We start from the raw sequence: 24,957 nt of genomic DNA on the forward strand, positions 1-24,957 counted from the left end.
GTGCGTCACGGGGGAGTTCCTTAAAGGGGAAGTGAGCGGGGCTACGGGGCGGGTGTGGGGTGCGGTGGTCCGCGGGGGAGGTCCCCCGCGCTTTAAAATAATGCCCGCGGCGCCCGCGCGACCATGCAATGGCGAGCGCTCGTCCTGGGGCTGGTGCTCCTCCGGCTTGGCCTCCATGGAGTGCTGTGGCTCGTCTTCGGGCTGGGGCCCAGCATGGGCTTCTACCAGCGTTTTCCGCTCAGCTTCGGCTTCCAGCGCCTGAGGGCCCCCGACGGCCCCGAGTCTCCTGCCTTGGGGCCCGCCGGCCAGCCCGGGCCGCCCGGGGGGCCGTCGGGGCCGTCGTGGCTGCAGCCGCCCGTCCCTGGGGCGGCGGCGGCGGGACGGCGGCGGGCTCCGCGGCGGCCGGAGCCGGGAGTGTGCGGGCCGGCCCACTGGGGCTACGTGCTGGGTGGCCGGGGCCGCGGCCGGGACGAGTACGAGAAGCGCTACAGCGGCGCCTTCCCGCCGCAGCTGCGCGCCCAGATGCGCGACCTGGCGCGGGGCATGTTCGTCTTCGGCTACGACAACTACATGGCGCACGCCTTTCCCCAGGACGAGCTCAACCCCATCCACTGCCGCGGCCGAGGGCCTGACCGCGGGGACCCGTGAGTAGTAGGCGCTGGCCCGACGCCCGGGCCGCGCGCCCCACGCGCTTCCTTCCGTCCTCCCGGTCAGGGTGCAGCCTTCTGACCTCCGGGTCCCCCAAGGGATGCCAAGGCATTTGGGGGCCTGGAGCCACACCTTCCCGCTCAGTGCTTTGGCCCTGACACTTCCCCCGGGGGGTCCCCCTGGGCTTGGGCGGGGGTTGTGGATGGGCCGGTGGCTGTCCTCTTTCTTGATTCTCTCGGGATTTCTGAGTTACAGGACAGCTGTCCAACGCAGTCTCTTTTACAGATGGGGAAACTGAGGCTCAGAGACCGGAAGGGACGGTAGCAGTACCAGGGGTTAGCTTCGGAGGCTTTAGATTCTCATCTTCAACAACCCCTTCTTCAGATGAACATGTATATAATCAAAACGAAATCCCTTGTAAACGCAGCTTTCAAAACAAGCCTTCCATCTCCCTTCCACCCATCCCCATATAAAAATTCAGGAGTTGGTTCCCGGAAAGGACTTCTCCAAAGCCAGCCAGTGATCGGGAGGCAGAGCAGGGTTACAACCTTTGTCCTTCATTTACAGGGGCTGCTACTTAGGCTAAGGGAACTTACAGGAAAGGGGGGTGGGGGGGATGGAGATTGAGAGACAGAGGCTATCTAGCTCAGATTTGGGGTCTTGATACTCAGGGTTTGATTCTTTGGCCACTGCATTGCTTGTCACCTTTATCTGTTCCATAAATTCCTCCACTCTGGTGGCTGGACTGTCCAGTAAGGTCAGCCAGTCCTCCCCTCCCACCAGCCTTTGGAGGTCAAGCTTCCAGGGTCACCCCTGTTGACATCAGAGTCCAAGAGGACAGCATACCCAGCTGAGGACCTTCCAGCTGGAGGGAATGGGTGTGCTTTGCCATGGATCCTGTTAGACCAGATAGGTGACTACCTTCCTCTGGGTGGTTGGGAGTGGAGGAGTTGGGCTGCGCATTGACTTGACCCCAGGTTCTGTGGGTGCCTTTGGACTTTTAGGGGGATGTATCTTCCTTCACCTGGTAAAAGGAAGAGTCCAGTCCTTAAATTCTGAAAAGGAAGCCCATATACTAAAGGGGCTTGAAGAATTTTTAAAAATGGTTTGGTTATCTACAGAGTCATATCTCAGATGACAATTTGAGGAGCATCAGTTTTAGTGAAGCGAGGGGCACAGTCCAAGCTATTTCAAAGGACTGGACCTTTTAAAGATTGTAGGAAACTGATGAGTTACTTCTTTTGTGTCACCTTATCGGGCTTTATGCATATAAACACTTTCTCAGTTTGTTTTTTTTTTTTGAGAAAAATTTTTATTAATATTTGATAAAAATTACTGGGGCCTTTCCAGATATTAGGAAATTAATGAGTTAATTGTTAGTCCTTAAATGTACCAGACTTTATACCTATGTATTTTCTTTGGATCTCATTTTTTGTTGTTTGTTGTTGGAGGAAAAAAAAAAAGATTAAAATTTGAAAAAATAAAAAAGCCTAAAACCCCGTCAGACAGTTATTTTTAATTTATTTTTCCTGCCAGCTCCCACCCATATGCCTACACATATTTTACATAGTTGAAACCAAGTGTGTGTACATATTTTGGATCTTACTTGTATTTTCCCCCTAATGCTCATGGTATTACAAGGCGGGAGAGGTTACTTTGAGTAAGTGCCCTTATTCTCTCTCACAGACTTCTTCCTCAGATTTCCTTTTATGGTGTGGACCTAAGGAAAACAGTTTAATGAGGACTTGTGATAACGCTTTCAGTTGGGAATATCATGATCAGGAGAGTGAGTTGATGACATTTTGATGCTTTTCTTAATGAACCGTAGAAATCCTTTGGAGAGTTGGAGCCCCTCTCCAGCAAGGTGACGTGGCAGTTGATTAACTTGCTGGTCCCTGTGGTAGTTCCGGGTGGCATAGGCTTTTGTTTCAGGATGAAGTGTGCTGAGGAGGGTCTTGGTTTGATTGTACAATGGCAGTGCAGGTAAACTAAGGTCAGCTTGCTTTGAGACAGCTGAATGGTTGTTGGAAAGATGGGAGTTTGAACTACTGAGGGGTGGCATTTGGGAGGGGTTGTGCCCAGAGGTTAATAAACCTTTCAGTTGGTAAACCTTTGATGTCTTTGAGGAGGTGAAAGAACTCTGGGGTTATGGTGACCCTGAGTAGACCCTCACACTGGCTGCTTCCAAAAGAGTGGAAAGGTTAATTTTTTTACTCTCCTTTCTTTAGCTTAACTTTTTTCAGACCAGTATTTTCAAGGAAAAGTTTAGAACCAGAGCTTTGTCATTCTGGCTCTGAAACAATAGGATACGTTTACATCCCCAAGATAGATCACTTACAGTAAAAACTTCTCAGATTTTATTTTATTTAGTTTTTTAATTTTTTGGGGGGGGGGTAAAGATTTTATTTACTTAAAGGAGAGCAAGAGTGAGAGTGAGAGAGCACAGAAGGAGAAGGAGCTGAGCAGGGTGCCTGACATGGGTTCCATCTCATGACCCCGAGATCATGACCTGAGCTGAAGGCAGACGCTTAACCGACTGAGCCACCCAAGTGCCCCCAGATTTTTCAGATTTAAAAAAATCAAATGTATTCTAATGATAGTTCTCAAGTTTATTCTAATGATATATTTAAAATATAGAGTGACATAACCATTAGAATATTATGTAGGAAGTACAGAAACAAACCATGGGTGTTCTACCTGTGTCTCTTTTCTTTTTAGTCACATGTGCTTGAGGCTTGTCTTGCCTGTCTTCTTTGACTGTAGGTAGTGTGAGGAGTTACCGTGAAGTTACCGTGAAGTAAATGAAACCTGAACACTTTAAAATAGCAAATCTTTTGGCCCAGTTATAGATTACTTTGCAAAGTCAGTTACTATCATATCCCCAATTTGGGTTGGAGGTTCCAAGTTTCTTCAAATAAATTTGGATATTCTATTTTTTGTAATCTTGTGAATGCTAACAGTAGTTCAGGCTTTGGGCACGTGATCCTTCTTTGCTTCCTCCCAGCCATATTGCTGTTCAAGTAAAAAAGCAAATCTGTGCACAACCCCAACTGATATTGGCCCCCAAACTGACCCATTCCTAGGCACCCCTAGCATAAGATGGCTTCCTGTGCATTCTTCCTTCTTTCTAAACTCCTGTCCCACTTCAGAGTCAGACCTAAGTCGTTTTCTGTGATGCCATTGAACTTTTGAAGACTATTTTTCTCACTTTATACTTGGTTCTCCTTTCAGTTCCTTTCTTTGGTTCTTTGGGCTGCTGTTCCACCTTTCAACATCACTTGAGAACTGAGTGCTCTTGTATATTCACCTTCCTTTCCCTTTGTCGTGTCTCCCCAGATTATCAATCCCTCGACACAGAGACCGTTTCTTATATTACCTCTGTGCCTGCCCAGCACTAGGTAGATTTCTGAACAGCTGGTACAGGTTAAGTCTATGTGGGAGACTGTTTTGTTTTTTTTTTTTAACCATATGTTTGATTTTCTTAGTTACATAAGAAAAAATTGCCCGTCAAAGGTTGTAGTTTCTTCCAGCTCTGTTTTGGAGTGATACGAACCTTACAAATGCACACTGGGGTGAATGTCATGAACAGTCACACATGGTAAAATTAAGTGGAGAGTTTAATTCTGGGTCATCGTAGTTCCGCCAGCTGGTCATGTGGAAAGGTGTACTTGTGGGCCTATCCTTATACTGAAAGATTGAGTTCTTGGCTTGAGGCACTTAGCAGGTAAGTCAGGCTAGCCATCGATCAAGACTATCTCCAGAGAGCAAGGCCACAGTCGTACACCCACATTGTGGGCTGGCATAAATGGAATCACAGTATAATGGTGCTGTTAGGCCAAGAGGGTTTTATGGAATCTGCATTTCCCTTCACACCCTCTTTTTTTTTCTTCTTTCTATTTTGGTACATTTTGAAAGACTGTATAGCAATTACTTGGTAGAAAATAATTAAAAGTGCTTTAATGCACACCTTAGATTTTTCAGGGGATTTGTCTTAAGTGGAGAGAAGGACCCCACCCACTTATTCCAATTTTTTTTTTTTTTTTTTTTTTTAACCGTAGCATTGCTTGTAACTGTTCATTGTGAGTGACTGCTTGGACACTGTATCGAGAGGTATTGTAAAATTGGGTCCTTTTTAGTTATAGCCTGCAGGAAAAGTACTATACATCATGTGAAGGAGTACAGCAATCAAAAGTCATACTACCTTCCATGGGCCTGTGCAGATGGAGAGGGTGACCTTGGCCCAGACGAGGTACAGCTCAGGAGAGGGCAGTTGGGGTATTTTACACATCGTCCAGCTTGGATGCTAAGTGGCGAGAGAGCCATTTTCTAATGAGGTGGGTCGTGGGAACCACTCATTGTTTCTGAGCCGCAGAGCAAAGCAGTTAAATATTTAAACCCAACAGAATATTCTAGAGTTGGCAGAATCGAGCAGGAGGAGCTCCCTGTCTACTCTGACCTTCTCCAACGTTTGGCATTTCCTGTATCCTTTCTGGCTGGCACTGCCCTTGAAGTGCTTATTTTAACCCCCAGCTCTCCTCCTTAGGGGACCTTTTGCAATTATATAACTCCATTTAGGAAGAATCTACACATAGAAGAAGCCGGTGCAGTTTTCAGCCGTGCAGTGTGTTGGCCTGATGGCTTGTAAGGGGCGAGATAATCCTGGTTCCCAGATAGCCCCTTCTCTATAGCTTGTTTCAAACAATGTATTTACCTTAGCTCTGAGTTCGTTGTCCTAGATTCAGTGGGGTACTACAGCACACAACAAAGCAACAGGAAGGCTCGTGTACGAGCAGCTGTGATGTGGCCGTCGGCCGGGCCCAGGCACATGGGAGGGTGCGCTTTCAGAGAGCAGAGCAGACCCTCCCGAACGGAGGGAGGGAGACCAGGCCCCATTCGAGTGACTCAAGGACTAGCTACCGTGGTCTGGGACTGTGCTGGGAGGTGCCATCATTTCAGCGAATCTGCTGTTGAAGATAGAGCTAGGGCTTTTCACTTTGGTCTTCAATAAAAGTAAACAGGTGTCCTATTTCTTTCCTTACTTACATCTTTTCAGGCTTTTGCCATTTCCTTCCTGGCCTTGTGGGAATGAGACAGTGGAATAACGGAAGTCCTGGGGATTTGTCAAGCTGCATGATGTCTCTATCCCCACCCTTCCCCGACCTATTTCTCATCCTCGTCATTGTTTTTTAGCATTATGAGGAGCTGTCCGAGTGACTGGGGAGCTTTACCCTCACTGTAGGCCTGAAGTTGGTGGCTTAAGATTGCTTCAGAAAGGGGAATTGGTGTGGACTGTGGGGGCAGGAGGTGTGGGCAGAAATGTGTGTGTAGCTCCAGCTCAGAGAAGTCCTGTCTTGGCTCAGCTCCTCAGAGTTGGTAGAGGTGATGGGGATTCTTGGATTGAGTTGTGAATGAGAAAATGAGATCAAGAAGTTATTATACTCCCCCAGCCAAAGCACAGGGGAGTGGTAATCAGGCCATCATGGAAGGTATTTGGTTCTTTTTGTGTGGAACCTGCTGGAGGAGCTGGTTTCTGTATTAAAGTGTCGGGGTGGGGTGGTGCATCTGGGTGGCTCAGTCGGTTAAGTGTCTGCCTTTGGCTCTGGTCATGATCTCAGGGTCCTGAGATCGAGTACTGCTTAGTAGAGAGCCTGCTTCTTCCTCTCGCCCTACCCCCTGCTCGTGCACGCTCTCTCAAACAAATAAATAAGTAAAATCTTAAAAAATAAAGGGTCGTGGGCAGTTCACATGACAGGGTTTTTCTTTTTTCATTCCTAATAATTTTGAAATAAGATCTCTTTGAAACTGGCCAGGGAGGTGACTTGTGGTGATAAAACGGTATGTCAAGGAGGGCACATGACTCTGGTTCACCATCTCTCAACTTCCTGTTGCATGTTCTTCCCACAATAGCATCATCAGTGTGTCTCTGTTGTTGTATGACTTGAGTCTGTTTGCAGACGCTCTAGAAATGGTCACTTAGGAGATAGTGATAGTGGCAGATAGGACCACTGCCATACTTACCCACATATAATTGTCCCCGAATCAATAAGAGTCCAACAGTTTTAGTTTCTGATGGGTGTTTAATTTTATTGTCCCTTTTCTCATTTGAAATAAAGCCCCTTTCTTTAATTGTATTTCTTTTTCAGTTCAAATCTGAACATCAATGATGTCCTGGGGAATTACTCATTGACTCTTGTGGATGCACTGGATACACTTGCAGTAAGTCTTTAGCCTTATTTTTTTTTCTCACTAATTAAGATATTTTGGAGTTGATTATCTCTAGTTCCCACCAGGGATGGGAATTCCAAGAAACCTGGTACTCAAAATGTATTCATAACTTTGATAGCCATTGTTTATTTTAATGACCTTAATGGTGAGGGCGAGAAAGGCATTCAAGGTCAAAGGAGTGGAGATGTGATTCCCCTAAAAAAAGTGGAGAAAAAAGTATGATTTTTTGAGGGTAGCCTATGTTTCTCCCAGTTTCCCACTAATTTATTCTATAAAGGAATCAATAGAGCATTACATTCAAGTTGACAGCTACTGTAGTTAAGATCTGAGAAGTAAAAGACAAGCTCCACGTCAGTGGGTCCTTGGAATAGCATCTGACTAGTGCTCCCCAAGAGTGTGTCCGAGCCCTGGTCCTGGCCCCCACGCAGGGCCTTCTCTAGAAACACTCCTTTCTGCATGCCACTCTGTGTTTTGTCCACACTGGGGCTGCCAATTCGGGTGCTGCCTTTCCCCCCAGCGACCCGTGGTTTCCCTCCTGAAGGCTGGGGAGCTGGAGACCTCAGGACAGCCATGAAGGACCGAGTGTGGCATGGTACTTACCATCACACTGTGCGTGCCCTGTGCACCATCTGCCCCTTGCACTGTGCTTCCAAGGGACTGTATTTCAGCATAGCCTGTTAAATCCTCCTTCGTGAGGGTGACCGCACAACCTCTTTGCTCCGCTTCATTGTCCAGCACGCCTTTACCATGAGAGAATTCTTCCCATAGTTGAGCCCGAATCCTGTATTTAATAACATACCCTTGTCTGTTTTAACTTCCCTGAGAAGAGTTTAGAGCTGTCAGGGGTTGCAAGCGGGTAGTGCTAGCTAAGTCAGTTTTAGAGCTGCCCCGGAGTTTGCTGGCGGAAGACTCATGAGGCCTTGGAAGGAGCTTGAGCGACCGACCTCCCTATGCGCTCTTGGCCCAGGTCTGCGGGGCCTCTCGGCTTTCATTTGGACAGCCTGTGGTTGCACAGCGTTTTAGTGGCCCAGTTGCTCTTTCTGTGGTTCTTGCTGCCCACTTCAGTCATTTGTCATCGGCGATCACAATGTGCCCAGGCAAGTCTGCTCAGCCTAATTAGAGTTAACTTGTTGAAGATCCCAGAGGCTGACTCAGCCTTATATGTGTTACTTAAACAGTCTTCTGGAGCTCATATACATTATGAAGGAGCACCTCTCATCCGTGACCTCTCTTTCTGGCCCTCATTGTGTCTTTTTATCCCTCCGCCATGCTCATTAAGTACAGAGACCTCATCTCTATTATTCCCTGCACTCTCCATCTAATGGTGTCTGAGGTATAGTAGGAGTGCAAATATGTGTTCAGAAAATGAATTTCTACAAATTCAGCACTTCCCAACAACATTTCCAAGGGTATAGCCCCTAAAAGAAGAATTCTATTCCCAAACGAACCTTGAGAAGTTCTGTATGCCTCTCCCATTATTGGAGAGCTACAATGTATACTAGCATTTTAAAGGCTCTGAGAAGTCCTGCAATAAAGAAACCGATTTAACTCTTTTGTTCAGTCCAGGTTTTCTTAAGCCTGAGCGAATGATTTCACAGCCTGCTTGCTCTGTCTATAGCTGTGTGACTACAGTGGGAAATTAGAATATGTAATTGAAAATTGCTGGCTTCCTTGACCATCCTCCACTTGATCTGAGATCATATCAGCCTCTGCAGCTGCTAACAGATATTGTTGCTGGTGAGCATCTGTAAGGAAACAAAGCCATTTTTTGTGGTTTTCATTGTAGAATATCCGGTCTTCAGTGTGCTAGCACTTCAGGCTTGTTTTTCAGGTGTTACCTCAGTTGAGGTTTTCTTGTTCTCTTGCTAACATTTTAAACAGGCTCTAACAGATGTGCTGTGGAAACGTTCAGAAGATAGCAGTCCCCTGACCATTGGTGGCAACATGTAACACTATTGCATAATCTTTTAAAAAGAAAGAAGTAAAGGCCAGGAAAGAAACGTCTGTAGTTGCTCTGCATGTTTATGGCAAAATAACAATGAAGAGAGGGATGAAATTATGGGCCAGACCAAGAAATACTAAGAAATAAGGCACACTTGAAAGAAATAGTGTCTGCTTGAAATTATTTGCTTTTCCTTTGTGTGTATCATTATGATGTCCTTAAAGTCCCCGGATCGTCCTAAATTTTTGAACAGAATGAAAGCATTCTGGTTCAGTTAATCTGTAAAATTTTGTTCCCAATTTGCACTTCATATTGGAGAGAGCGGCTTAGTATGAGATCATATTTATGTACCCAAAATAGGAATCATAATTTTAGATCAGTCTTTAAAAAGGACATGGAGCTGATTATTTGTATGTTTTATTTGTTTTGAATGCCACTGGTTTTATGCTGCGCTTCAAGAGATAATGCTACTATTTCTCAAAGTGTTTAGACATCTGGATAACCAGCAACAAGTGGTTTTCCAGATGTTTTGGTCTCCTGGCACCCAAGCTGTCAATTTATTTGAGGAGCATAGGGGAAGTTATATTTTTGTTTCTTTGGTTTTTGGATTTATTTTTACTCTTTTCTAGAGTTTTAGGAACTCCAGTGCCTTGCATCCTAAATCAGATCAGACTGAAATTTGAGGGAGAGTCTAGTGGGAAGGTGAGGGATACTAATGATTCATGAGGAATATTTCACAGTTTGACTATTTGGAGATAGGAGTCTTGAGTTGCAGGAAATGGGCTTGCCATCTGTCCTGGAATATATTCTAAGAGATAACTGTGCTTTTCTAACTTTTGTGTTTCCACTCCTCCCAAGGGTGGCAAAACCGTGTACAGACATTTAGATATGTGGTCCCTCTGTGTCATTTCAAGCTATTGTAATGGTTTGTGTTCCTCTTTTTGAAGATAATGGGAAATTCATCTGAGTTCCAGAAAGCAGTCAAGTTAGTGATCGACACAGTTTCATTTGACAAAGATTCCACCGTCCAAGTCTTTGAGGCCACAATCAGGTAAAATAGTACATGAAATGGCTTGAAGGCTTCTTTTGTGTGTGTGAGCAGCAAAATTCCTGTGAGGTTTTCCCAGCTGTGAGGGCCAGGTAGAGTCCATGGGGGACCTTATGGGTGCTGTGTCCATTTTTCCTCTCCCTTTTGGGCTTTATTAACAGTGGAACAATGGACATTTCAAAGTAATTACATTGGGGGCTGAAAAAAAAGACTCAAGTGTTAATGAGGTGGGAGACGGGTGTCCTTTTAAGGCAGATTTTCACTGTCACTTGGTGTTGGGTCTCATTTCCTTCCTGTGTCCTAGGAAAACCCCTACACATTTCTGAAGGAAATGAGAGTTTCCCATCTTACCTACCACCCACAGAAGACCACTGCTTATCCTTCAGGTGTATTTCCCCCTTGTGTGCCACTCTCTCTTCTCTCTACCCCCGCCTCCCCCCACTGCCCGCCGTCTTCTCTGTCCACCGCCCCTCTCCCCACCATTCCCCACCGAGGTATTGGGTATATGTTCCATACTCAGTTTTGTATCTTGCCTTTCTGGGTTGATATATTGTTGATATATTAAAATTTACTATTTAGACTTTTTGAAAATTGTGTTATTACATACCATTCCAGATGTATCATTTATTTGAAATTTAAGTTATGAAAACATTTGTACTGACAAACATCACAGTCGGCTTGCGATCATTGGGGTGGTGCATGATTCCTGGCTCTGTAGGGACATGGCTCTAGAGCTGGTGGCCTTCTGCCTCGGAGCGGGTCTTTCCCTTCTCCTCGCTTTCTCCTTTTCCACACCTTGCCTCCTCACCAGAGTGGAGAATTTCTCAGCTGCGTGGCAACCTGAACTAGGGAAGGTACTTAGTATTTGTTGTCTTTCCCTTTTCCGTTTCTGATATGGTGAAGTGTTTTCCCCATGTGAGAGAAACCAAGAGTCATTTATTAATACTGAAAGGTAATGCTTATTCTGAGAATGGTTAGTACCCTCCCATCCAATGAGATGATTGAGACTACTGGTCATTGGTTATTACTTTAAGTGAGATTATTCTTGGTGGCCTCAGGTGAAGGGTTCTCTCTCCCCTCCCCACCCCGCTTCAGTAATGTGGTTACTCAAGAATTGGTCATTTATCAGGGCTGGAAGGAACTTCAAGAAGCCATTGAGTTTAGTCTATCCGATTCCAGGCAGCTGTGAGTTCAAGGGATTTGAGGCCGCTGCTTGCAGTGTGAACTGGATTGTATGCGTTGACAAGCAGCGTGATTGTATTGTTTTTGTGTTCTTGTCATCCTGTCTTTTAGGGTCCTAGGAAGCCTCCTTTCTGCCCACAGAATAATAACTGACTCCAAGCAGCCCTTTGGTGACATGACAATTAAGGATTATGATAACGAATTACTGCACATGGCCCATGACCTGGCTGTGCGCCTCCTGCCGGCCTTTGAGAACACCAAGACAGGGATCCCCTATCCTCGGGTAGGTAGACCAGTTGGACATCACAGCATCTTCCTGAATTAAAATTCTTTTTTGATTAAGTTATTTGGGGGGTGGGGGGAGTGATGTGAAAGAGGAAAGCTGTGTCCTTGGGAGTGTCCCTAAATGTGATGTGTATGTTTTTTTAATTCATTCAACATTTACCAAGCACCTACTGAGTGCCAAGCATAAGGCTGACATACCTGATTCTTCCCTTTAAGGAACTTAGGTTCCTGTGCTCAGTATTCTGAAGTTCTTCTGCATGTGCCATTTATATCCTCTGCTACCAAATAGGATGGGGAATTTGTCTTATTTCTGACTCGAGTACCTTCCCCCAAAGACCCTCATATGTGTACTGTCGGATCCTGGTAAATGTTCCTGGGAGTGCTTCACATGGATCTTTCAAATAAAAGCCTGCCCAGCCCAGCCAGTGAGCTGCTGATTTAAATGCAAGATCTGGAATGCAATTATATCTTTGTGGCTTCAGATTTGCTGAGCTCAGAACTCCCTTTGGAATTGAGTCAGCCTTTTAGGTAACCAGCAGAGAGTTGCCAGCCCACAGAGCCTCAGTGATGAAACTGGCTGTCACCTTCTTCCTGTCTCCCTTGTCTGCCAGTCTGTGATTTGTTTATGTTCACTGAGCAGAGTTGAGTTCCTAGTAGCTCACTTAAAATTGATAGGGGAATTCCACAGCTGGCCTTTGTTTCTGATGCCAGAGCCTAGTGCTGGAACGAAGTGGGTTAGTGCATGGTATTGTAACCATTCCCCTAAGACTTGCTCTTATTAAAAGAAGGCTGTGGTGTTCTGATTGTCTTGTGTCTTTGAAGCTTAACTCCCATGTCTATCTCAGGTGTGATATGGAAGGCGGTGAGCTGAGTCACTCTGCAGTAAGTTCGGTTCAGTAGTTGAGGCTAGTGGCTGTGACTTGGCCTTCTAGCCCTGAGGGTTCCTCACAAGTCTTGCCCCAAATCCTTTGTCTCTTCCTGTCCCCAGGTGAATCTAAAGACAGGCGTTCCTCCTGACAGCAATAATGAAACATGTACAGCGGGTGCCGGTTCCCTTCTGGTGGAATTTGGGATTCTGAGCCGACTCCTAGGGGATTCTACATTTGAGTGGGTGGCCAGACGTGCTGTGAAAGCCCTTTGGAACCTGCGGAGCAATGATACGGGATTATTAGGTGTGGTGGCACCTTCTCAGGCCATTGGGACTGGGTACATCTGGCCCCCTTTCCTTTCCTCTTCTCTGGGGCTCTCCCCACTCTCCACTCCTTCTGTCTGTGCCTCTGAACCTGACAGTGGACACCTCAGAGAGAATGGCCCTTCATGTCTGCCATGTCCAATTTCTCTGTAGGACTTTCTCCTTAGAGTGAGGCTGTAATGTTTGATGGGAAAGAATAATGTTTTTGCTGTTTGAGGGTTCCCTTTTGATTTGAATCCCTGGGCACGTTCCACTTGAAAATAATTGTTAATGGAAATGCTATAAAAAGAATTGCCTCTGAAGCAGATTATATTGTTTCAATATAAGGCTCTAAATATAGGCATTTGGAGTTACTGGTAGAGTGGCTTTTTCCTTTAAAAAAGTCTAGGCATGTGGTGGTAGGTTGAAAGGCCAGATTAACCCTATATCAGGTGGGATTTTTTTTTCCTCTTGAGAATGTTTGGTCAGGATGTTATTAAAAATTATTATGCAACATTTCAAATCTGCAGAAGTAGGGAGAAAGTATAATGAATAATGAATCCCTGTGTACTCATCATCCATCTTTAATAAGTACTAGGTTTTTGCTCACTCAAGATACTATTTTAAATTGTCTTACACTGAGAAAAATTAAAAAAAAATTTTTTTTTTAATTTATTCAGTTGAGAGAGAGCAAGAGCATGAGCAAGGGGGAGGGGCAGAGGGAGAGGGAAAAGCAGACTCCCTGTTGAGAAGGGAGCCCGATGTGGGGCTCCATCCCAGGACTCCAGGATCATGACCTGAACCAAAGGCAGATGCTTAACCAACTGAGCCACCCAGGTGCTCCTAGAAAACTTTTTTTTGTTGTTGAAAAGTACCTTGATTAGTTGTCCTAGAGAATCATTGCTTTTTAAAAGTAATTTTTTTTTTTTTTTAAAGTAAACTCTGTGCCCAGCCTGTGGCTTGAACCTGAGCTCAAGAGTTGCATACTCTACCGACCGAGCCAGCCAGGCGTCCATAATGTGATTTTTGGTTATTCCTTAAGTTATTAAATGTATGTACGTATTTGTTGTGTTTAGCAGCAATGATAAAAATAAACAAGTTGCTCAAATTGCCACTCCACCACCAAATGGTTTGCCAGTATCACCATAAATTATTACCTTTTAAATTTCCCATTGGCCCTTTCGGTCTGCATGTGCAATGTTTATATATTTTCAGCTTATAAATAAGCATTTTTATTCTGCCTTACATTAGGCAGTTCAGGTTTTTCAAGTTGTTACCTTGTTTTCATAGCTACCATCTTTAAAATCTACATAGAGTCCATTAATTAACTCTTCTAGTGTTGGGTACTTGGATTATTTCTCTCTTCCTCCCCTATTTTACAGATAATATAAATCATACAGTTCATAATTCTTGATGAATGACACAATACTTTTTCTTAAAAAACACTTTTTTCATTAAGGATAAGTTGCCAGGAATGGCATTACAAAGTCAAAGGTTTGAACACTCCTTTGGCATTTGAAATGCACTGTTAATCTGGAAAGGCAAAATGACAAATTTACTTTTCTCTTGCCTCAAGTGTTTTCCCCAGTTTTGTTCCCAGTGTTTAAACACCGTGTATTGAGAAAGATTTCCTGGCTGTCTGCCGCTGATGGGACTGATAATAATGTGAGGGCCAGACGTTCATTCCTTCTTTTCTGCCAAGGCCCAGGGTGCGGGTTGAGGGGTGGGGCCAGACTTGAGGGCACCCTGGAGGAGGAGCTGTCCCCAGACACCGGGGGCCCCACAGGCTTTGTTTGTTTTTTGCAGGCAATGTGGTGAACATTCAGACGGGCCGCTGGGTTGGAAAGCAGAGCGGCTTGGGCGCTGGCCTAGACTCCTTCTATGAATACCTTTTGAAATCTTATATTCTCTTTGGAGAAAAGGAAGACCTCGAGATGTTTAATGCTGCATACAGGAGTATTCAGAACTACTTAAGAAGAGGGTGTGTCTCCTCTCTTGCCCCGTAAAACAAGTAGGGTGTGTTCTCAGCCTGAATCCACAGCGTCTTGTGGTGTCTGCACTCATCTTCCCACTTCCTAGTTCTAGGGCAGATACTTGGGGGTGAAGACCTGTATTAGCCTTCTACTGCAGCATAGCAAATTACCCCAGCACTTAATGGCTTAAGACAACAAACAGTATCTCCCACAGTTTCTGAAGGTCAGGAAGTCAGGAGCTGCTGAGTGAACCTAGGGTCTCACAAGGGTGTCACCAGGCTATTGGCAGGGTCTACAGCCGTGTCAAGGCTTGGTTGGGGCCAGAGGACCCACTTCTTGGCTCACTCCTGTGGTGGTCGGCAGGCTTCAGTTGCTTGCCATGTGGCCGTCTTTGTAGGCAAGTCATGGCAGCTGGCTTCCCCCAGAGTGACTGATACAAGAGGGATAGAAAGAGGCCAAAAGGGTGCTTTCATGACCAAAGTGTGGATTGACAAACCAACACTTCTGCCCAGGTCTGCAGGTCCCACACACGGGCTGTGGTACGGTGTGGGAGTAGGCTCTACATGTCACGCCCTCTGTGACTGCCCAGAGTCCAGGATCTCTGGCGGCCATGGGGGAGACTGGCTGCCATGAGGAGTGACATGTGCCTATGTTCCACTGTGGCTTTAATGGCAGATAGAGCTGTAATACAGGACCATTACTGAGATTATTTTGGTTCTTTTACTTGCCAAAGAATTGTTTGGATTGGTCTTTATACCTAATGAGAGAAAGGACAATTACCACATCTCCCCCCCCACCCCCATTGTTTAAAAGAGCATAATTTGTTACTACCCAGTTGTACAATCAGGAGGGCAGGAGAGAAGTGCCATTGAAAGCTACAGTGGCTTCTAACCCTGATGTCCCCTCATTTCCTTAGGTCTTTCTTTGTATGCTTTTGTATATTAAATATCTAATGTGGGTGGTAGCTACCGAGTTTCTGCTTGTTGGAATTTTCTTAGACCCATTTCTAGGTTAGCTGTTGTAGGAACCCCTTTTGTGAATGCTGTGTTTCAGTAAGAGGCCGTTTGGCTGGGGTTCAGTCATTTTTGCTTTTTATTTATTTATTTATTTTGTTTTTAAGATTTATTTATTTATTTGACAGAGAGAGAGAGCTCAAACATGGGAAGTGGCAGAGTGAGAGGGAGAAGCTGAGCACGGAGCCCAGTGTGGGGCTGGATCCCAGGACCCCAGGATCATGACCCGAGCCAAAGGCAGACCCTTAACTGACTGAGTCATCCAGGAACCCCCATTTTTGCTTTTTAAAGTTCCAACCTATAATCCCCAAGCATCTTGATGGATTCCTTCAGGCCCCTGGTGTAGAACCTTATTAGGGAAGAGACTCCTTTTTTTTTTTTTTTTAATGTAGAAGTAACAAGGATTTTCCACTCAGGTCAAATCCAGCAAAGACTCTGCTAGATACCCATTATGTGGCAGTATTCGTAAGCCAGAGTGTCCAAGTGCTTTCGGCAAAACACAGTGAAATCCCTGATCAGTTACAACGGCTAAGTTCAGAACTTTTATTCTCTTTTACCTTATGCTAGAGTCTGGTGTCCACAGGTAGAGGCAGTTTTTCTTCAAAGGTTGAAAAGAATGAGTCAGGAGAAAATGTTCATGTTGATGCCACTGAGGTTAAAGCAGCAGGGGCTGCGGGAGGAGTAGGGCTGGAGGGCTGTCAGTGAGCCTCCTCCTCACCTCTGCGCACTCTGCTTGGCCCGTTAGCCGGGAAGCCTGTAACGAAGGAGAAGGAGACCCACCGCTGTACGTGAACGTGAACATGTTCAGCGGGCAGCTGATGAACACTTGGATCGACTCTCTGCAGGCCTTCTTCCCCGGACTGCAGGTACTCAGCACCTGTGTTTGCCAGGAGAACGCGGTCATTGCCAAGGGTTTCTGTGGTTCTCTTCTCTGTTATGATACCAGAGCGTTCCCTGGCTCGTCCGGATTTGGGAGGGTAGCCGCGCAGTATGTCTTGATTATTCTGTTTGTGAGATGAGTCCTCCCGATCTTGAACAGAGCCAGACTAAATAAGTGCAAAACCGAGGCTGAAAGTAACCGTACGTGATTTTTGGATCATCTGTCTCTTATTGTTTATTCTTTGCTCCCAAGTACAGTTAACCTGTTGTCCTATGCAGTTTGCACAGGTTTGGCATGGATGGTCTGTTAGGGAGGGCATCCTTTTTTCTGGGTTGCTACTTTTGGGTTGGTTTTGTCTCCAGCCAGGTCGGATAAGAACCGGGGGACAGAGGGAGAGCCCAGGGCCTTTGTGTCACGTGTTGCCACTTGAGAAAAGCGTCTTCTTCTTAGGTTCTGATAGGAGATGTGGAAGATGCCATCTGCCTCCATGCCTTTTACTATGCCATCTGGAAACGCTACGGGGCCCTCCCTGAGAGGTACAACTGGCAGCTCCAGGCCCCCGACGTGCTCTTCTACCCGCTGAGACCTGAGTTAGTGGAGTCCACGTATCTTCTCTACCAGGTACTGGATTCTGTGTTTAAATGCCAGCAGGACCTGTAGCGGTTGGTGTTTAGCGGACACTGGCCGATGGGTATAGAACTAGAGGATTTCCTAGTGACTCCAATACGGGGGCCGCCTAACCATAGGCTGGTTGGTACTGAGTGTGATTCCTGGGTCCACAGGACAGAGAAGTGTCTGCGGTCACACACGGAGTTGTTGAACCTTACGTTCTGCAAAGCCCATTCTGCCTGGACGATAGGCCTTTCTCTCACATCCTTAAACATGAAAGAAGACTTAGTACTCCATGTTTTCTAGATTTATTTGGCCAAAGAACTCTTTTTTGAGATATGGCTCTCTCCTCATGCCCTGTGGAACCCTGATCTGTGTAATCATTATTCAGACCAAAGGAATTCCTTTTCTGGGTAAAGGAAATCATCTGGGATTCATCTGAATATCTGTTTTTGTTTAATGCCTTAAAAAAAATGTATAGTGTTAATTTTTGCATGGAATATAATGCCAGAGGGATTGCTGCTCTAGCTGTGAAGCCTCCCCCGCCGTCGAAGGTAGATATTTGTGCCTCTGGGTGTGCCATCCATTCACACGGAGAGCCTGCCCCCGTTCACAGATACAGCAGCTTTGTGCAAAGCCGGCCTTCAGTGCACCTCGGTAGACCTGAGACAGACGCCTGTAGGGGGCCGGCCCGCACAAGAAGATGCTCATTGTTAGGCATCCTCATAGTAGGCTTAGTATTGCGGTTTTGATTTAGTAAAGAAAAAATTGACACTGAATCATGCCATTTGCTTCTAGATGAAAAAGGGAGAAATCCCACGAAATGGGTCCTAGGCCTCACGTGTAAAGAGAGACCTCCTGAGTTTGAGATAACCTCTCGGAAGAGGGCACAGATAGCCTCCGAGTTTGCTTCTTCGAGCTGGGTGGATAGCCCGGCTCCGCGCTCCAGGGACGCCATGGCTGGTGCTGCCTGAGCCCTCCTCTTAAGCTTAAGTCTGTTGCCTTTGCGTTTGTACCTTTTCATTTCTGTCCCTTCTTCTTTCCTATTTTCAGCTTCTTCCTCCCACTATTTTCGTAGAAGTGGGAGAACCCTTGGGCTTCCCATCTCCGCCTTCGGATGCCACGCCCTGTGCTCTCTGCCCACACAGCCCGCTATCCTCAGACGCAGGAGCTGGCATTTGCTGCTGCAGGCGGGCACTAGGTGGGAATTCAGGATGACCCCCAGCTTTTAGACTTTTGGTGGGGTACCGGTCTCGTCTTCTCAGAGAATTGGTGTCCTAGTGAAACCATGCAAGAGCATGTGACAGCTGAGTAAGCAACCCTAAGGACTGAGTTCGTAGGGCAGTTGGAGAGCAAAGTGTGGGGGCCTCCTGTTTGAAAATCTTCCTGTTCCTCTTCGCTTTTCCTCAAAAGGCTGTAAGTGGAATGGGGGCCAAGTCCTGCATCCTTGGGTCTGCATCTTGAGTTTATAGAGAGTTCTGAGGCAAGAGAGAAACGAGATTTGTTCTCATATGTGGTACCATCAGTGAGACATTATTTCATTTTGGATCATGGCGGGGATCAAGAGAGCCAGAGCACAATGTTGTTCTACCCCGGAGCGGATTGTCTCAGCCCTGGTCATGGTTAAACAGGTGGTACAGGTACTTTGACAGGAACCAACTGAACACCGTTGTTCTTTACCATTTGTGACCCTTCAAGGTAACGTGAGCTAGGCGTTGTGCCTGCCTTTGGCCAGTGACTCACCTCCTCAGGAGAGTCCTGCAGTCACCGTGATGTTTGTTGATGGCATGTTTTCCAGGCCCTTGCTGGATCACATTCTCTCATGTTCTCTCTAGGCAACCAAGAATCCCTTCTACCTCCATGTAGGAATGGATATTCTGCAGAGTCTGGAAAAGTACACAAAAGTCAAGTTAGTTTTCTAAGTTCCTTCCTTTTTCTGTTGGCCACTTTTGATTTATTTTCAGTTGTTCCGGGGAAGTACTCTATTTTGCACTTTAATTTATAGAACAGATCATTAATATTAATTCTGCAGGGAAATTGCTTACTTTTTGTGTAGCAGGACTGGTCCGTTACAGTGGGAATTGCTTTTTTTTTTCACCTTTTTTTTCCTCTAAGGTTCCAGCAGACTGTGTATGTCCTTTTTAAGTAACTTATTCTTCCTAGTTGTACAAATAATACATGTACTAGAAAGTTTAGGGAGTACAGAAGAAGTATGGAGGTAGAGTATTATCATTGTAATCTTCATGTGTAGAGAGCCACAATCAATAGTCAACATTTAAGTTTATATACTTATGATCATTTTCATATATTTTTATATATAATATGTGTTTATACATATGTATTTCAATTTTGTGACTTTTTTTCGCCTAGCAGTATATCTTTTTTTCTTACAAAATAGTATTTTAGGCTAGCCAATGTTAAGTCAATTCTACAGATAGTAGGACAGAAAATTTCAATTAGTTCTGAATTTGTTGCCAATCATTTTCTTGGTGTCATGTTAAGTACTTGGCAAATATCCTCCACCAGTGCCCTCTTCTTTCCCGTATAATTAACCTGTTGATGTAGCAGCCAAACCACTTTTTCATAAATTTGCAAATAGTCTAGGCTGAAAAAGGATAGCTCTTAAAACTAACCTAATTTGTTTTTCATATAGCATTTGATAATTTGGTGATTATTCTATTAATAGACTATTTCCACTTCTTAAATTAGTAAGCAGATAGGAAGGAGCAGAGACAGGACTAACTGGAAACTTGTTTTATAGGTGTGGTTATGCAACGTTGCATCACGTCATAGACAAATCCAAAGAGGACCGGATGGAGAGCTTCTTTCTCAGTGAGACCTGTAAATACCTGTATCTGGTATGTGTGTTCGAAGGTTAACCCAAGAAACGGTTATTAGTGCTCGGAGCACACATTCATTTGGTCTTCCACCTAGTATGTATTCACTAGGCACGGCTCTGTGCTGGACATGTGCTGGCCCAGGGACACAGTACTCTCAAAACAAGAGCGCAGTGCTCTCGTCTGCAGTGGTTTCTAATGTTGTTGGGGAGGCATTGACAAGTAAACAAAGGAACTTCAGATTACAACTGGTATGAAGTCCTGGTCATGGTTCCTAGAGGAGCCGCGCACATGAGTTGTGGTAGTCGGGGAAGGAGTCTCTGAGGAAGAGAGCAGTGTCTTCAACTCCTGGATCTTCTGATGATTGTGAGTTGGGCCGAGACCCCAGCCCATTGGCTCTCAGGTGTGTGGAGAGAGACAGAGTCGTGGGCGCTGGAGGAAACCTTGAAGGGATCATTTGTCAACATTTGTTCTTCCCCTTCTGGGAGCTGCTGTCTATATGGAGATGTCAGGTGACTTGCCTGGATTTTCTGGGTGACTGTAGGGCAGAGCTGAGGCTTCAGTCCTGGTCTTGACTCCTGCAGTGCCCTTTCCACTCCCCTGCTCCGCAGCGTGCACACACGGTCTCTGTGGCTTGTGCATGCAGCTACTCTCCCACCTTCTCTGCGGCTGTACTCAGCATGGCTGTGTACAGCAGAATGCTTCCTCAAGGTGCAGAGGGGCAGGGCTTCCTGCTGGGAAAGCAGTGTGGAGGCTGAGACTCAAAGGGAGTAGAGCAGTAGTGACAGGCTGTTATTGAGGTCCCCAGTTCCCAGGTCCAGGGGCCAGCTGGATCAGAATCACCCTAGGGCCCTTGTTAAAATTACAGCCCTCTTGAAACAGATCTTCAGAAGTGGGCTCAAGAGTCTGTAATTCTGGCAAGTGGCTTGTGCTTCTGTAAAGCCAGGGTTTGGAATCACCAGTGTAAAGTGGTGTGACTTTTCACAGGAGACTGCAGGGGAGGCACACCCATGGGAAGGTGGCTGGCCTGCCATCAGATCCCTGTGGGGGCCTAGGCCTCCCTCTCAGTGCTTTGCTGGTGGGGAGGGGTGTGCAGGCTGGTTGCTGCAGGCTGTCAGGAGTCCTGCATGCATCCCATACAGCAGCCCGTGGTGCCTGCGATGTTCGCAGGGCGAATTCTAGAGCAAATGAAGGAGACCTTCTAGGCAGTTCTAGAGGAAAGAACGTAGGGTCTGGGGCCAGAAAATGTAGGCCTGCCACATTCTTCCCCTGTTAGCTGTGGAAACACAGACAAGGTGTGGCGAGTCTCATTTTTCCTCATCTGTACAGTACTTCAGGTGACTGAGGTTTCTTCCATCACTGAGATTTCTGTTCTAAATGTTAACTCATTTAACATTTACTAGACACCTGCCTTTTCCCCCCACTGACCTGTCCTATATTCAGTTAGATGTTCTTTCTGGATGCTCCTGCCACATTCCTCCTGTTGAAGGAAAGCACTGCCCTCTGTCCTCGGAGCCTGTCCTATGTCCTGACAGGAATCAGTGGGATGATGGCACAGGTGTCTGCTCTGTGCCAGGCCCTGGGATGTGGAGAAGGATGAAGGATCTGCTTCCTCCCTTCCAGCATTTTCTAGTATGGAGCCTACGTGTGTGAAGTGGGGTGGTTCTAGAACTCTAGTGCCAGAACTCTCAGGGGAGCACATGGGGGTCATCGAGAGAGCTTTTGTAGACTATGCAAGTTTGGGTCTCAGCCCTGGGATTTCTGAATGTTTAAGTCTGAGCAGGGTGAGATGGGATCGGGGAAACTCAGGCATTTGGATTTAAACAAAACTGGTGATTCTGGTTTGCATCCAGAGTTGGGAATCACCTTTTCACCCATTTGTCGCTCAAAAGCTTGAGGACCTGGCAAATTCTACTCCCTGAGTAGTCTGGGATACATTTGACTGAGTTTGTTCCAAAATTCCTAGACCTACCAGTTGTATCTTTTTCATTTTCTTTTTTTTTTTTCCTTTAATTTTATTTCCTTTTTATTTCCTTTCCTTTTATGTTTTTTTTTTTTTTTTTTTTCCCCTTACTAGTTATTTGATGAGGAGAATCCAGTCCACAAGTCTGGAACCAAATACATGTTTACAACTGAGGGACACATTGTATCTGTGGATAAACATCTTCGGGAATCACCCTGGAAGGAATTCTTTTCTGAAGACGGAGGGCAGGACCAAGAAGGGAAGTCTGTGCACAGGCCTAAGTCACCCGAGTTAAAAGTCATCAACTCCAGCTCCAACGTAAGTTGCTTTCTCCAGGGGGTGGGGGGTTGGCATGTGGAGGAGGAGAAAAATAATGCAAACTTTTCATCCAAAGTCCCTGCTAGAAAATCAGTGGCACACTTAGACTGCATCACTGGAGAAGAGTTTCACAAAGGACCATTCACGTGGGTATCGTCAGGGTGTGGGGACCCACGGGAGCAGCGCCACTGTCCATCCTCACTGCAGCAGTTCGTGGTCACAGGAACATGGGTGGGCAGAGGCATGCAAGAGTGGGGGGTTCCTGGCAGAAGCCTTGCTCTGAGCTGGCTCCAGTGAGCTTGCAAGAAGGGAGCCAGCAGAGTAAAGACTTAACCATCCTTCTGCCCTCTTCTTTGTGGGAGCTTCTCTTTGGCGATGCTTTCCAGAAGTCAGGGGCCACAGAGACCCTTTTGGTATACTCTATTAAGTTGACCCCTGGGGCCAGAGAAGGATGGGGGAGGGCAGAGAGTGGATCTGGATGGACAGATGGAAGAGATCCAGCCAAATCACCCACCAGCAGGAGAGGGAGAAAGAGCAGTCATCAGTCATTGAGATTTTTAATGAAATGCTCTTGGAAGTACAGAAGAATTCAGTTTCATTTAAAGCAGGGTTTCACTGAGCATGTCTCAACCATCCTGATAATCCCTGATAATCTGGGAAAGATTTAGAAACAAGTCCTGGAGTTTCTGGTAGGAGTCCTAGGTAGTTGTATTGATTTGAGTCAGGATGGTTTGGAAGTGAGGATGGGGAAGGAGACCCTGTGTCAATTGAAATATCAAACCGGGTTATCCCACATGCATTGGATGGCACCTCTCTGCTCAGAAAAAGCCTCTGTTGTGAGGATTCCTACCACCTCCTTCCAAACTGCCTTGGTTAGGGGACACCCCTTGGTCCTGGGCTGTGCTTCAGCATTTGACCTTCAGTGTCCCATTGACGGTCTTTACCATCAAGTCTGTGAACTACGTTGACAGACCAGAGCAGAATCGGTCCCCCAAATCTCCATTAAGGCCATGTAGTGTAGACTAGGTGAACACAGCCTAACTGAGAAGGAAAAGGAAGGGAGAGAGGGGGAAAGAAAGAGTAATAACTGTTGTGTATAACGCCTTCCATAGCCCAGGCCCCTTTTCCAACCAGTCATATGCGTCAGTGTCTCACAGAGGCCCCGGGAGGGTAGGTGCCTTTGGTCTCATTTTACATGTGGAGAAAGGGAGGCACAGAGAGCCTCTGGTCATATGTTGGAGCCAGGAGCCAGACTGCAAGGAGACACTCCTCTTAGACCTGATCCTGTGCCTGGCTCTGGTGATGTGGGTCCATCCGAGGGGTCTCATGGGGAGACTGGCTCCTCCCCGGGTGTTCAGCAGTGAGGCGCTGCGTGAAGAGCTGCCTAAGCATGGAGGAGGGCGTAGCTGATCTGCCCTGGAGAGTACCGAGGGCTTCATTGCAGAGGTCGCTTTTCAGAAGATCTGTGAGCAATGGGGGGAGCTTCCAGGAAGGGCTGTTCAGGCAGCAAGACCAGACCTCCAAGTGCATGGCTGGGCAGCGTTTGGGATGAGCTGAAGGACCTGTTGGACTTGATCTCATGAGGAGGAGGAGCGGGGCCTAGTGAGTTCAGTAGTGGGGCCGAGCAGTGGGAACCTGTGTCTTTGGGGGCAAGCGTGTCATGAGTGTATGTGGAAACTGTTGGCAGATAAACACTTTTGGTTCTCAAACTTGCATCTCCTTTGAGCGGGGAAAGGGGCTTTTCCTTAAAACAAGAAAGCTCTGTGAAGCATTTAGGTTTTAGCTGTGCATGGGAAGAACTCTAAACTCAGGAAAAACCACAGTGCAGTTGACGCTTGAGCAATGCAGGTCTGATGTGCATGCAGGTGTTTTTTGATAAATACATTGGAGTCCTGTAAATGCATTTTCTCTTCCTTATGATTTTCTTAGTAACACTATTCCCTCTAACCGACTCCATTGTAAGAATATATTGTCTAATACATGCAGCATACAAAATTCAAGTTAACCGACTGTTGATGTTCTTGGTATGGCTTCCAGTCAGCAGTAGGCCGTCAGTAGTTCTGAGGGAGTCACAAGCAGTATGTGGGCTTTCAACTGCACCAACCCCGCCATTGTTCAAAGTCCAGCTATATTTTCATTCTTTTTTTTAAGATTTTTCTTTATTTATTTGAGTGAGAGAGAGAGAGAGAGAGAGAGGCACAAGTGGGGGAAGGGCAGAGGAAGAGGGAGAAGCAGGCTCCCCGCTGAGCAGGGAGTCCGACGTGGGGCTTGATCCCAGACTCTGGGAATCACTATCTGGGCCGAAGGCAGATGCTTAACCGATCTGAGCCATCCAGGTGCCCCAGCCAGCTGTATTTTCAAATAGCTCAGGTGTTTCTGAAATTCTGGGGGGACTAGGATAAGGACCCAAGGGATGAGTTTTTCGTCCTGGTCACTCTCCCCTTGGGTGAATATCTTTTAGCCTCCCTGAGTCTCCGTTTCTTCCCCTGAAGTGAAGGTATTGAATGACGTCCCCCAGCTGGGGGTGGTTTCCTCCTCAAAGAACATTGAGCAATGTGAGGAGGCAATCTTGCTTGTCACGACTAGGGGAGTGGGGGTGAGGGGGCACCTACGGGAGAGGCCAGGGATGCTGCTGAGCCTCCTGCAGTGCCCAGTGGAGAAACCGCAGTTTATTCTCTTAGCAAGTAATACTTGGATTTTTAACTCAGAGTACATTTTCCCCCCTGGCTTTTTTTCTTCCTAGTGCAATCGTGTTCCTGATGAGAGGAGATACTCGCTCCCCTTAAAGAGCGTCTACATGCGGCAGATTGACCAGATGGTTGGCTTGATATGACCCTCCTCTGTGCGGCCTCCGCTGAAACTG

The 24,957-nt window shown here is 46.3% G+C and overlaps 1 protein-coding gene across 1 annotated transcript; it reads left to right on the forward strand.

Moving 5' to 3' along the window:
- On the forward strand, positions 1-24,957 carry EDEM1 (ER degradation enhancing alpha-mannosidase like protein 1). The gene is made up of 12 exons (XM_032867453.1): positions 1-644; positions 6,792-6,864; positions 9,763-9,866; positions 11,157-11,328; positions 12,319-12,502; positions 14,308-14,482; positions 16,233-16,353; positions 16,818-16,988; positions 18,812-18,885; positions 19,738-19,834; positions 21,891-22,094; positions 24,838-24,957. Exons 1-12 carry the CDS (start codon positions 124-126, stop codon positions 24,925-24,927), a joined length of 1,986 nt encoding a protein of 661 aa, XP_032723344.1. The 5' UTR covers positions 1-123; the 3' UTR covers positions 24,928-24,957.

This window comes from Lontra canadensis, unplaced genomic scaffold (genome assembly GCF_010015895.1).
Source record: "Lontra canadensis isolate GAN:19392208 unplaced genomic scaffold, GSC_riverotter_1.0 scaffold34, whole genome shotgun sequence".
Lineage (NCBI taxonomy): Eukaryota > Metazoa > Chordata > Mammalia > Carnivora > Mustelidae > Lontra > Lontra canadensis.

What these genes read in the sequence shown, in the direction of transcription:
- EDEM1 (XM_032867453.1), top strand. Translation starts at nt 124, where the DNA reads ATGCAATGGCGAGCGCTCGTCCTGGGGCTGGTGCTCCTCCGGCTTGGC. An exon ending in GTCTTTGAGGCCACAATCAG is followed by an intron (nt 9,867 to 11,156) that starts GTAAAATAGTAC and finishes CCTGTCTTTTAG; the next exon opens with GGTCCTAGGAAGCCTCCTTT. An exon ending in CAATGATACGGGATTATTAG is followed by an intron (nt 12,503 to 14,307) that starts GTGTGGTGGCAC and finishes TGTTTTTTGCAG; the next exon opens with GCAATGTGGTGAACATTCAG.